Below are 14,379 nucleotides of genomic sequence, written 5' to 3'. Positions count from 1 at the left end.
CGATTTCGTCGTATTATCCTGCCCGTTTGCAGTTTTACTGAGTACGATCTAGGACCTACTAATGTTATGATTTCACCGTTACACCACCTACCATTATTACGAACTTTAACTAACGAGCCAGATTCTAACGGTCTTAGATTTTTACTCCCCCTGTCATAAAATTGTTTTTGTGACAATTGACGGTTTTGTAATTCCCGATGAATTTGACTGTTATCTATGGGTTTAGGTAAGAGTCGTTCAGGCAGACAAGGTAAATGACTTCGTAGCTTCCTATTTTTTAGAATTTCTGCCGGAGACGGTAATTTGTCACTAATGGGTGTATTTAAATAATTTAAAAGAGCAAGTCTAAAGTCCGAGGAGTCTTCTGTGGTCTTGCGTAGTATTGATTTTATGGTCTGAATGGCCCGTTCAATTTGCCCGTTGGACTGTGAATATCTAGGTGATGACGTATGATGCTCAAAGCCCCACTCTTTACTAAAACTCTGAAATAATAACGATGAAAATTCCGGCCCATTATCCGAAAACACGATATCCGGTATTCCCTCCCTATAAAATATATTTTTTAAATGGTTGATCACATGAACCGACGTAAGCGATCGTAATTTTATAACCTCCACATACTTGCTAAAATAATCAATAATGCAAAGATAAGAGTTCCTGCCGTAGTGAAAAATATCAGTGCCGACCTTTGACCAGGGACGCGACGGAACATTATGTGGGGTCAAAGGTTGTTTACTATTCTCTTTCCTATGCATAAGGCAGGGCTGACAATGGGAAATCATATCTTTGATCTGAGAATTCATGTTCGGCCAATGCATTATCTCCTTAGCTCTTAATCTGCACTTTTCCGCCCCTAGATGACCTATATGTATTTTTTGCAACATCTCGCGACGTAAACACTTTGGTATTATTATTTGTTCGCCTTTCCATACCATGTCGTAAGCAACTGTCAACTCGTCCCTATAGTTCCAATAAGGTTTGATGACATCTTCTACTTGGGACTTATGTATCGGCCAGCCTTTTCTAATGATCTTTTTTAATATTTGCATTTCGTTGTCCTTACTGTACGACTTCTGTAAACTTAAAAAATGTGAATCAGTTAGTGGGTTACTAACCGCTATCGCACATACTTGCGCTTGCGCGTCCAAGTGGTCCCGTGGTTCCTCGGGCACCTGGCTCGTGCCGGCCGGCGCCGGCGCGACGGCGCGCGACAATGTGTCCGCTACATAAAGATACTTCCCGGGCTTATACACTAGGGTAAATGTATAAGGTTGCAACCTCAACAACATACGTTGCAATCGGGCCGGCGCACTTGCTATCGGTTTATTAATTATACTAATTAGAGGCTTATGGTCTGTTTCAATAATCACATCGCCTCGACCATAAATATATGTGTAAAACTTCTCGCATGCGAAAACACAAGCTAACAATTCTTTCTCGATTTGTGCATACGATTGTTCCGCCTTCGTTAACGATCGTGATGCATAACACACGGGCAAGTTATTCTGTAATAAACACGCACCCAGACCGTTTTTTGAGGAATCTACAGACAACGTTATCCCTTTATCTATACTATAGTACTGCAGTACTGGCGGACTAATCAAACACTTTTTAAGCTCATCAAAACATTTGTCATGGCGATCGTCCCAGTGCCATGCTATATTCTTTTTTAATAATTCCCTTAGTAAATGTGATTTTTCTGAGAGGTTCGGAATAAAGCTACCTACATACGTAACGAGACCCAGAAACCTCTCCAAATCTTTCACATTTTGTGGTTTGGGCATATTTCTTATCGCAAGTGTGTGCGAACTGTCCGGCAAAATTCCATGCTCTGATATAATATGTCCCAAATATTTCAATTCCGACAGCCCAATTTTACATTTTTCTTTATTCAGTTTAATATTAATTTGCCTACACCTTTCCAGAACCTGACGCAGACGCTTATCGTGAATCTCCTTCGTCTCGCCATAGACAAGTAAATCATCGATAAATAAAATAGTCCCTTCAATATCATCAAATTGCTCGTATAACTTTTTATGAAATATTTCCGACGCCGACGAAATTCCAAACGGCATTCTTAAAAATTTATACCTACCGAACACGGAATTAAAAGTACATAAATCCGTCGAATCATCACTTAACTTCACCTGCCAGAACGACTGTTTGGCATCTAACGTGCTAAAGTACTTGGCGCCTGCTAACCTCGCGGTAATCTCGTCTAAAGTAGGTAATTTAAAATGCTCCCTACGGATAGCTTTATTAAGATCACGCGGATCCAAACAGATACGTAGATCGCCATTTGCCTTTTTTACAACCGTCATACTATTAACCCAGTCCGTGGGTCCTTCGACTTTCGCTACGACGCCTTGCTGTAACATCTCGTCAAGTTTCTTTTTAACACTATCGCGTAATGCAATAGGTAATTTACGTGGCGCGTGTACGACCGGGCGCGCGTCCTCCCTCAATCTTATCTTATACTCGCCTGGTAAACAGCCCATCCCTATGAATACATCCTCAAAATCGTTCAATATTTCCGCACTGCTCGCGGTCACCGATGACTCTAGGCTATTTACTCGTTTAACGAGATTCATCTCTTCACACGCGATTCGACCTAATACCGGCGACGAGTCTACGTCAGCAATAATACATTTCAATAAGTACGCATTTCCCCTGCACACAACCTTTAGCATCGCTTTACCGACCACCCTAATCGGATCCCCCGAGTATCCCGTTAACTTAGTACGCGTTTGTATCAATTCAACGTCCTTAATACCTATTCTTGATAGAAACCTATGAGGCAAAACGTTTACGTCAGCTCCAGTATCCAGTTTGAATGACACAGCAGTATTACCTATCAAAATATCTTCATACCAACTTTTGCGACTCACCTGATCGGTGGAGTTCTCCTGCACCATATACACGCGGCACATCCTAGCAAAATGATTTGCCTTATTGCATCTGGTACATCGCTGGCCATACGCCGGACATTTAAATCTATCATGCACACGACCACAATATTCACATTTCTTGTTATATTTCCTGCCAAATGGCACATTCTGATGTGATGATCGTGAAAATCCGTCGCTGCTGGCGCGCATGCCTGCCGGCGGCGGCGGCGGCGGCGGCGGCGGCGCGGCGCGCGCGCGCGGCTGGCTGGCGGCGCGGCCCCCGCAGCGGCACGCGGCGGGCGCGGCCGGCCCGCGGCGTCCAGGAGGCGCCGTCCGACGCTTGAAGTGTATATCACACACTCTTTTTCTTCTCCTTCCTGCTCGGTGACCTCGTGAACTTGACTATCAACTCCTTTTTCCGTTTTAATGTGGTTCGCTTGTGCTCGCGACATTTCCGCTATTCTACTAATATCCATCGCTTTTGTCAGTGTGAGGTCACATTCGCGTAGTAACCGCTCTCTCAAAGCATCTTCAGTGATACCACATATCAACCTATCTTTAATGAGGTCGTCGTTCAAATCTCCAAACTCACAAGTTTTTGCCAACCTTTTCAGTTCAAAAGTATATTGCTCAATCGTTTCCCCGTCTAATTGATTTCGCATAAAAAACTTATGTCGTTCCATCGTTAAATTCTTCGTAGGTAAAAAATATTTATCAAATCTATCTAACAGGGCTTTTGTTGTGGCAAACGATTCAGTGAATTGGTCATATACTTCTCTGCACTGTTCGCCAATAACATGCAGTAATATACTAAGTTGTACATCTTCGGTTTTTTTACCAAATTCACATGCTTTTGAATATGTTTCAAAAGATTTCCGCCATTTTGACCACTGCCTACTAAGATTGCCCGTAGTTACACTCGCGATATCGTTCTCAAAACAAAACGGAGATGGAGGTTTATGTGTCGACTCCATCGCAAATCAGTCACAGTTTATTTTTTACACTAAATAAGTGGGCAAATCACGAAATTTCACACTTTAAACTATTAAAACCGACTGCGCCATGTCAGGAGATATGGAAACGACCATTACCGAGCATAAACTAATTTATTCATACATAGCTTAGTCTACCCACATTGTTATGATTATCAAGATACCTACAAACGCTAGAACGAATTTCACACTGGATTACTTCCTATTTTAATCTAGTCAATAAATTAGTGTTATGCTCGTGGCAAGGGTACTGATAAAAGGAAATCAAAAAATAACAAAACAGAAGCGCTCACAGTAAAGTATGACATAAAGTTGTTTTACCTACCATTACATAGAATTTTATAATTTGTAAATAGGATAACAAACAAAAAAACAGCTATAATGAAACTATAAAAGGATTATCTCACATTTCCTAAAAAAAAAATAACAAAAAGTGGGTCGCGCCAACCACAGGGGGTATGAGTGTTCTTCGAGGTGAAATTTGTCCGGAGACCTTTTACCATTGCTTTCACATTGTATAGTTTGACCAGTGATTACAGCTATAATGAAACTATAAAAGGATTATCTCACATTTCCTAAAAAAAAAATAACAAAAAGTGGGTCAGGGGGTATGAGTGTTCTTCGAGGTGAAATTTGTCCGGAGACCTTTTACCATTGCTTTCACATTGTATAGTTTGACCAGTGATTACTCACTCAGGGAGTACATCTGAACGTCTGCCAAGTTACACCAGTTTGACAGGACTGGCTTCCCTCGAAGGCAACTGACCCACACACATCGCGTATAAAATTGTATCTATCAAAAAAGTTATAAAAACTTTGAAAGCGCGATGTAGAACAGCAAAGTTGAATGCGGTTGGTTTGAAGGAGATTGAACTTTGACGCGATGGGATAAGTGTTGCACGTGCTTCTTAGCGTATTGTCAAATGCGACGAAATGATTTTGGGTTCATGTTGCTTTATGAATTTTATGATGAGATCTCGTATTCTAATCCATACTTCCATACTAGAGGTAATATTATAAATGGGAAAGTGTGTGTGTCTATTTGTTTGTCCGTCTTTCACGGAAAAACGGAGCGACGAATCAACGTGATTTTTTAGGTGGAGATAGTTGAAGGGATGGAGAGTGACATAGGCTACTTTATTTCTCTTTCTAACGCGAGCGAAGACGCGAGCAAAAGCTAGTAAAAAATCATTTTAAATAGATTTAGTATTTATACTAGTTATAATTAATTATGTAATTACTCAGGTATCGATAGTTTCGTCAATACTAGCTTTTCTCAAGGTTCATAATTATTTATTTTCTGCAACGTCAAACAATCTCCAAATTGATGATGAGTCTATATACTTACTAATTTATTCAGCCAGCAGAAAAAGTTTACTTGAGCCAAATGTTCGAAGATGGGATCAAATCATAGGTACATTGTATTTGTTGGTTTTTGTATGTTTTAGTATGGCTTAGGTAGCACATGTCGGTACGTATTATTTATACGTAATTTAAAGGGCAAATCGATCTGTGTGCTGCTAGGTATGTAGGTACTTATTTCCTTCTAGCAAGGGCAAGCTTGAGAACCCCGCCTCTGCTCAAGGAAAATTGAATCTCTTTGACCAAGGAGTATAGTCGCTCGAGTGGTTTTATGTAATTCCGCCCTACCTACTACATGCACACATGCCTATACATACATTATACATTATAATAGGACCTTCCTACATTTCTACTTCTACCAGTCACATCTCAACAAAGTGTCGTAAAATTTTGTAGACAGATTCGATATTTTTTTTTTGTAAAATGTTCATGTTGCAAATATTAGTTTCCGTTTAAGCTTTGTCAAAAAAAACAAATTGTATGTCGGAATGCATGTTCTCGTCTGCAGGTGGCATATTTCGATCGATTTCTGTAATTTTGTGACTACCAACGTCAAAAAAAGTCTGAAAGTTTTTATGAGGAAGCACTTCTTAGAAACTGAATACTCAATGGATCGATCAACTCTTTAAAGCCATATTTCAGAGTTTCGTTCTGTATCACCCCAACATCAAAAGATTTTCAATTCCCTGCGCCTAGTTCATTTCCCATACATATTCAAGATACTAACTTAACCAACATTTTAATGGAATCCAACTAATCCCGGGTGGGGGGAGGGAGGGGGGCGCGTATAAAATTACATAAACATAAACTTAATTAAATCGGAGCGTCTTGGATTGTTCCCGGTGATAAATTAGTCGCCGCCATCTTGAAAGTAATGGCGGCATTTTGTTTGGGGGAGGGAAGTGAGGTAATTTATGAGGTGCGTGCGAAATTATTGTTGTAATTTCATATTTATTTCAAATTATATTACTAGAATAATTGAAAACGTACATCTTAAATATGAATAACTACTAACTAGTTTAGTCGCAAGATTAAAAAAATAAGTAAAATAACATAACATAACTTTAAGAAATCCATTTATTTATATGAATAAATTTACGTACACAAACTAAGGCTAAGCATAGAGCTTAATAGCTAGATTAAATCTTGAATAGGCCCTTGAGACATTGTACTAAGGATGCTGGGTACATACATTTCCTCGCTGTAAATTGTATCTACTGAAGTGACTCTTATTTCTAAAAAAAATTTTTTTTCTGTTTAACATATGTAAATTGTGTACAATAATGTATATTTCATAAAAATGTATGTCATTTAGACAATTTTTTGTAATGTAGTACAGAAGCTGACACAGTTTTATAACAATAGTAATCATTTTAATAAATATTTATTTACAATATATTTAATAACAGCCAATATTAAGGAAGCGACGCGTAAGCATACGGACCACCAACCCCTTTTTAAATACCTGTATCCCATTTCGCTAATAAACCTATACATACAAATGTAAATACCCATACCGAAATAATTCCACAGCAATCTATCTAAACACATTACTTATAACAACACGCGCCCGACCCTTCCTTATCTTCCAACTTAAAACTTAACGCTGCGAAACTAATTAATTTCCCCGTATATCCATATTATATAAACGAAATTTTGAGTGCCACCGTCTTGGCGTCTCGGGCCCAGGTGGGGGCGCGCCCCCACCCGCGGGCGGCGCGGCGGGGGGCGCGGGATCCGCGGCTCTTGAGGCGAATAAATAACAGTTATGTGCTGTGCGGGTACATAAGGAGGTACATAAGGAGGGGAATTAAAAATGGATGGAGTGCGTGGTTCCGGGATTCTGTGACAGGTGGATGGGAACACTTACGGTTGGAAAGAGATGTATTAAGAGGTTACTGAAATCGTTAAGTATTTGGATGATTATTCGAGACAACCATAGAACCAATTGTCAATTGTGAAACACATCGTTATGATAATATTTAATGATTTTTGTTCATTTCAATTTGGCTGGTTTAGAAATATACTCTTTGTGGTGGAATAAATACGAAATCAAAACTTAGCTCAGTGAAGTGTATGTCCTACGTTTTAGTAACTCCAAGAGTTTAGACACAGCGCGTAATTTGTAATTAATATATTGAAAATGATGTATCTACCCACCAAGTTATATTATCCCACAATTAATACATTATAAAGACAAAATAACTGTATAAAATGTTTCAAATGGCGAGGACTGAGAAACTCCAGATAATTTTACCTTGCATATTGGCTAAGAATACTGTAATATTAACAAAACTATTTTATTGACTGCAAAATTCAAACCATATCATATCTTTTCCTTACCTTAAACCTCCAATACAAACTATGATCTCTTACCTCAAACACACCAAAAATATTCCCCACGCAAAAATATTACTCAACCCCTCACACACCAGGTACCCGCATCCAAGGAAATTGCCAAGACGATAAGAACTGTCTGCAAGACTAATGTCCCCCTCCCGCCCCCCACAAGGGCTTATCTGGAAAGGTATCGGCCCCTCTTTATACAATTTTCGGGGGGCGGCGCCCCCCTTTTTGTGCCGTACATTTTCATTTCCTTCATCTTTCTCTGCTCTCGAGGGTGCCAGGGTCGGAGTTGGGTGTAGGATTTTAAGCATTATTTTGGAATTATACCTACAGACATTTGTGTCGTTGTATGGTGAGGGGTTAAGAATCTCACCACCCATTTTTCTCCCGTGTCTCGTAGAAGTCGACTGTGGGACCCTTACTTGCCAAAAATGGCACCAAAACTTGAGCAGTTTCATGTGTTCTGCCTATCCCGTTTGGGAATACAGGTGATATCTTTATTATTTACTTTTATCAAGTTTCGTCATTCCTGTAGTTGTTGTCATGAAATAGTTATTACATGAGAGTGTTATCACAGTTTGAGCTGGATTTGTTACAGTAGGTAATACTTTCTTACTTTCACCTGTTTAAAAAAAAGACTGTTATTGGGCTTTATCCGTGTAAGCATCATGTAATAGTACATTTCGTTATAAGTGCGAGCAGAATGACATTCTCGCACGTGCGACGAACGACGTTTTTTAATACAGTTACGAAAAAACACTACTACAACGAAATAACAAATAATATAAACAATCCGAACTCCCAATTTTTGCAGTGACATTGACGCATTTTTTTGACATTCAAGCTTTGAAGCTTTTAAACTTGCGTTCATATTTTCGATTTTGCTATCCATCCAACACAATTTATTTATTTTATTGTGTGCCATAAAAACATAAACATTTACGATTTGGGACGATTGTTTAATATATACCTACATTTTAATTCAATCGACCATTTATGCCTCGAAGTGTTGCAAATAACATAAAATTATTATGACAAATCGCATATTCAGGTTTTTGAACGTGCTTGCATTAAGTTGGTAACATTGGTAAGACGCCACTACTTTCAATGACAGACGACGCGTTTCGTTCCATTCTGTTTACACGACTCATTGTGACCTACTTTTTTAAAATATAAACCATTTTATAAATTATGTATAATATGACTAAAAGTAAACGATTACATAGGAAATATCAATGTTTTTAATATTAATGCCTTAATAGTATGTTTATAGTTTTATTCCATCTTAGTCAACTAGACTAATATTAAAACAACTCGGTAAGTAGTCGTAAAATGTAACGAATACTTTTAACGCACTAGTGCGTAAAAAAAACCAACTTCTCGCACGCTAAACAGCCAAAAAACGGGCACATTTTGAGCGACTGTATTAAAGAATATCTTTTTATCAATAAATGATCTTATGGTATCGTATCGTATTCGCTTACCTTTCCCATTTTAACCATCCCATCTCCCATCTTTTGTTTGCTGTTTTTTTTGCGTTATGGCTATCTTTACGTCCGTCATGGATCATTCACTTGCTTTCATTTAATAGGTACCGTCTGTCACACAATCCATCCTTCCAACCTTTTTTCAGGTTTTCCAAATTTATTCACAACAAAAATTTTGGTCACAAGAATATCATTCCATTTTAAGAAAAATAAATGGTTCACGCACCTATAAACAAACACCAAGCTAAAACCCAAATCCCAAGTCCGTCCCTGCACCCAATTCCCCGTCTTACAGCGCAACCTTAGACTCCCCCCCACGCCCGGCGCCCGCTCCCCCCTCGCCCCCCGCGCTTCGTTAGCGAACTTCCATACTTTGTAATATGCAAATGCCGCGTCTAAAGGGAGACGTCTTAAAATGAATTAATGAGGGCTGACGCAGGTGACTCGGAGGCTGGAAGATGGTGGCTTGTGTAAGATGATGTATTAAAATACGTATACTGATGTATAAATGTGTAGCGCATCCGGTGTCAATTATGTTATTATAAACGTGAAATTTTTATAAATTTATTGCCAATTTGTTATTGCAGTATTTGGAGTAATCCAAATATATAAGTAGGCACTATGCGATATTAACGATATTGATTTGATTTGCGTGCGCTGTATTGTATGTTTTGTGAAAAATTCATAAAAGATGATTATCTAAGTATTCGTATCCATAATTCAAATACGAATGAAATAAAAAATAAAATAGAAAAATAGAAGGGCTTTATTATTGACGATGAGTTTATCAATAAAATATTCCTGGTATTATGTTATATTTTTTCAGAATATAAAGTAAGTTGTAAGATCTACAGGGTGTAACAAAAATGGTGGTGATCCGTTTAAGGGCGTATTCAGTATCGTATTCTCATCAGGAAAAAGTAGGATAAAAATTTTTTTTCGCAAAAAATTTTTTTATCTTTGTATGGAGATTCGACCGATTCGCGCGGCCCGGCTCATACAAAAGTGAAAATTTTTTTAGCGATAAAAAAATTTTCTTCTACTTTTTCCTGATAAGAATACGATACTGAGTACGCCCTTAAACGGACCACCACCATTTTTGTTACACTCTGTATTGTAAACCCACAAAAGCAAGAAATAAGTAAATGAATGAATAAAAGTAAAAAATAAACGCACACTGCATGACTTGCAAGAAATTTTAAGTATTTTAGTGTATTATTTTAATACATACATGTATTGTATTGTATTTTAGTGTATTATTTTAATACATACATGTATTGTATTGTATTGTAGTGTATTTTATATTAATTTAATATATTTTTTTAATACCATTTTATAAATTATAACAAAGTTGTTAAAAATGTAACCAAATTTTTCCAGTCAATATTTATATTTTATAGATACCTACATTATAAAAACATAATCGCAATAGGCATCTTACGACCGTCCCCTATACTATACTACGCCTGGAATTATACCCAAGACCTTACAAAACGAATGTCTTTCTAATTCTACTTTTACCCGACTCCTACAAAAGAGAGTTACACGTTACACCAAACCGGGAATCGTACCCACGACCTTACGGAGCGCTCTGTCTACTTTTACCCGATTGTCATAAAAGAGGGTTACAGTGTACGAACGGGTTTCTTATACTTATATAGATCTAGTTGTGAACGTGTTGGATGGATATTATAGATAGTAACTAGTTTTGTGAGAAAATTGAACTTGTACTTCATGGGAATTGCGTTGAATTAAAGTGTTTAGATTGGTATGTTGTAAGTTAAAGAGCTGTAATTAATGTAATATTTATATTATTTATAGTATAAATCGAGCGGACCCTGGCGCTAGGCCGCGGCCGGGAAAACGCAAGGTGGAAGAAGATAAATCGAGTCTTATTTAAGTAACTACGTACTTATGGTGTCGATCAATATTAGTTACCCGTGGAAAATAAAGTAGGATTCAACAAGAGTTTATAAAAAAACTTATTATTACTTAATTTAATAAGTTTTCACCGAAAACGGTATATTGGTTTTTATTGATAAATAAAAGACAGTCAAGTAAGCACATCAAACTAATAATTACTTTTTTCTACTTATCGACTGTAATCTGTCAATTAGGACACCACAGACTAAACTATAAGTGCTAACTTTTCAGTGTTGGATACTCTATGGCAGTTCCGACTCAATTATAATAAGCTCATTATAGTTGACTTTAGTTAACTGTAATAATTTCAAAAATAGAACTTCATACAATTTCTGTACTAATTTGCGATACCTGGCAAATTTTTCTGCATTTGAAACACATTTTTTTTTATCTGTCGCGTTATCGGCCAATCAGAGACGGTTATTACAAACAATTGGTTGCTAGGTAATTCGATGTTGATACAACGGTGAACGACTCTATTAACATTAATTTTAACTTGCATGAATGATGATATTTCCGTCCATTGATGATGAAGATGATGACTCGTAGAAAAAGTATTGTATACAATAGTGATATAATTAAGCTTTTCACTCTCGTACCGTAATATTAGGCCACTCGGCAAGCTTCGTGGCCTAAACATGGTACTCGACTGAAAAGCTTTGTATTATTATATCACGATTGTATAAAATACTATAGATTGTTTATTGTATAAATGCTTTCGTTTATTATATCACGATTGTATAAAATACTATAGATTGTTTATTGTATAAATGCTTTCGTTTCATGATTTAAGTGGGCGTAAAACAAGCTTTATATCTAAAGCGTTCAGAATAAAGTGGATTATTCTAATTGTAACATGCAATAACCTTTGTACAATCAAAGACCTACCTACTTACTTTGATTGCAAGTAAAAAATACTGTACCTATTTACTTTTAGGTATTACAAAGTTGTATATTTTCGTATGAATAATGATCACCTAGCAATAACATATGTAACTATCCGTAATGCTTATATAAATATTTATGCATTTAAGTACATAATTGGTATGTATACAGTATATACAAAATCTAAAATATATTATTTTCAATTTAAATTAAAAATGGTTTTTAATATTTATTGATATATGTATTTATGGTTTTTTAAGTTACCTTTTATTAAAATGTTATATTTTCTTGGAATAAATATTTAAATTAAAAATGGTTTTTAATATTTAGAAAAGCTCGCGCTCATTTTTTCTCGTTTGTCAACCGGCGGCGCGGCGACGGCAGTGGCGGCGGCGGCGGCGGCGGCGGCGCGGCGCGGCGCGGCGCGGCGCGGCGCGGCGCGGCGGGCCAGTTTCGATTCATTGTCGGTCGCATTCACAACAAAATTATATAAAATTAAATTTACCATTCTAACCCTGATTAGATCTTTTATCAAGGACAATGTAACATGTTGATGTTTCAGTTTATTGAAAGATATTTTTTGTGTCTTTCATTCTAAAAGTATTATTTACGTAATTTTGTCTATTTTTATTGGAAACATGTAAAGTATTTGCGTATATAATACTTTACTTATAAGTAGTTACACCATCTAATGTTATTTGATTTATAGTTAGAGGATTCTTAATTTCGACATTTTGATATTACTAAGTATATAAATCGAATCAAGGTTGTACCTAATCACATTTTTGTAAAGTACGATAGATATAGATAATTAAGTTGAATTTGAACTTACAAACGTTACTTTTCCATTTCCATTTCCATTGCTTTAATCAGAATAGGTATATAGGTACCTAACAGATTTTTATTAAGAACATAATATTATTTTTTTATGGGGTCTGTAAAGCCTGAAAATATATGACTACGCGCCATCTTGCGGAATTTCATTACAACTATTTTCTTCATACTAAACTGATCTGTCACCTCATACATTAGAATAACAGCGCCCTCCTGACAATACTCATATATTTCTGGTCAGGCTTTACATGATATGTAAGGTTGCTCATGATAATTTCAAATCCGCTTGTTGACACAAGAAATGAGCGACATGCTCGTACTGGCCGCATACAGCGGTCAAGGCCGGCCGAGGGTTGTGTACTTGTCGGCATGCCGTGGGTATTCTAACGATGCAGTGTCGCCAATCCCTGTGGACAGAACGATTTTATTTATAGACACGAATAAGCTAATTACTAATTATGATCTGCGTTCGATGAAAATTATTCAAAAAAGAATGATGTGGTGGAATATTAACTTGGAAGATACTAGCATTTTCAATATTAATATCACACGACATAATGGAGACAGGCAAGCATGATAAGTGATAAAACATCAGGCTGTCCCTGTCGCACTTACAAATGGTGCTTATACGCCTGAATGGACAGTTTAGGGCGTATTATTCTAGGTAAATATACGATCTCAGAATGCCGAAGATTCTGCATATAATGGGTTAAGATTTTTAGGGCTACAAGCATAATAAGCGAAAAACAATGTAAATAATAAAATAAAATCGTGTGTTACACAACTGCTCTCTTAAACAAATTACCTATTGTTTCCTATGAAATCTATTTTTGCAGATTAGGAATATTAATTAACCCATCATCATTTATTTCTTATCACAACTAAATAAATACATAACATATGAGGGTAGATAAATAATCCTTACTCCGTATTTCCTAATATAATGCACCAAAGAAAGTTACATTTGTAAGATTCGGTTTACTAGTATTTTTTGTAGTAGCTTTGTATTTCAGTTCGTTTTTAAGATTTCTCATACTAGAAATAAATAAATAAAATGTAAGAAATGTTTTTAAGGAGATAGGTAAGTACATTATAAGGAATTTCTACTCTCATTTCTTATTCTTACTGTTTATGAAGTTGGTATCTTAACCTAAATAATAGAACAGAATAGAATAAACATTTATTGTGAACATATTAGGCAAAATACACATAATAACAGCAAGACAAAAAGGAATGAAGTGCCACGAAATGGTCTCATCTCAGCGTATTGCTGATGCTGGTGATTTCCAGCGCTGATCTTCCGATGAAACCATCAAACAGTGAGAACAGTTCACGGAGGGTAACAGAAAGAAGAAATACAAAGCACATACAAGAAAATGGTCAAACAGATAAATAGAATATAACTTAACCACAAAATTAAGATTTTGAAACAACGTCCGACATAGTGGACCGATTTTCATGAAACATGGCTAAGCACACGCCCGACTGATTCATCAGCTTTCAAACAAAAATAAATAAATCTAAATCGGTTCATCCGTTCAGGAGCTACGAGGCCACAGACAGACACACACAAACAAACAGACAGACAGACAGACACGTCACACTTATAACACCCCGTCGTTTTTGCCTCGGGGGTTAAAAAGTGAAAACGTTACAAGAAAA

At 36.7% G+C, this 14,379-nt stretch overlaps 1 protein-coding gene across 1 annotated transcript in view; it reads right to left on the bottom strand.

Moving 5' to 3' along the window:
• Nucleotides 1–14,379, bottom strand: part of LOC125237342 — a 28,065-nt gene continuing 13,686 nt past the window's right edge. Inside the window, exons 2-3 of the mRNA XM_048144335.1 lie at nucleotides 2,164–3,227; nucleotides 1–626 (exon numbers count right to left, since the gene is read on the bottom strand). Coding sequence (XP_048000292.1) covers nucleotides 605–626; nucleotides 2,164–3,227 — 1,086 coding nt within the window. The 3' untranslated portion in view covers nucleotides 1–604. The remainder of the gene's footprint in view (nucleotides 627–2,163; nucleotides 3,228–14,379) is intronic.

This window comes from Leguminivora glycinivorella, chromosome 21 (assembly GCF_023078275.1).
Source record: "Leguminivora glycinivorella isolate SPB_JAAS2020 chromosome 21, LegGlyc_1.1, whole genome shotgun sequence".
NCBI lineage: Eukaryota > Metazoa > Arthropoda > Insecta > Lepidoptera > Tortricidae > Leguminivora > Leguminivora glycinivorella.
Note: the sequence above shows the minus strand (reverse complement) of the source record. Positions and strands in the feature narration are given on the sequence as shown.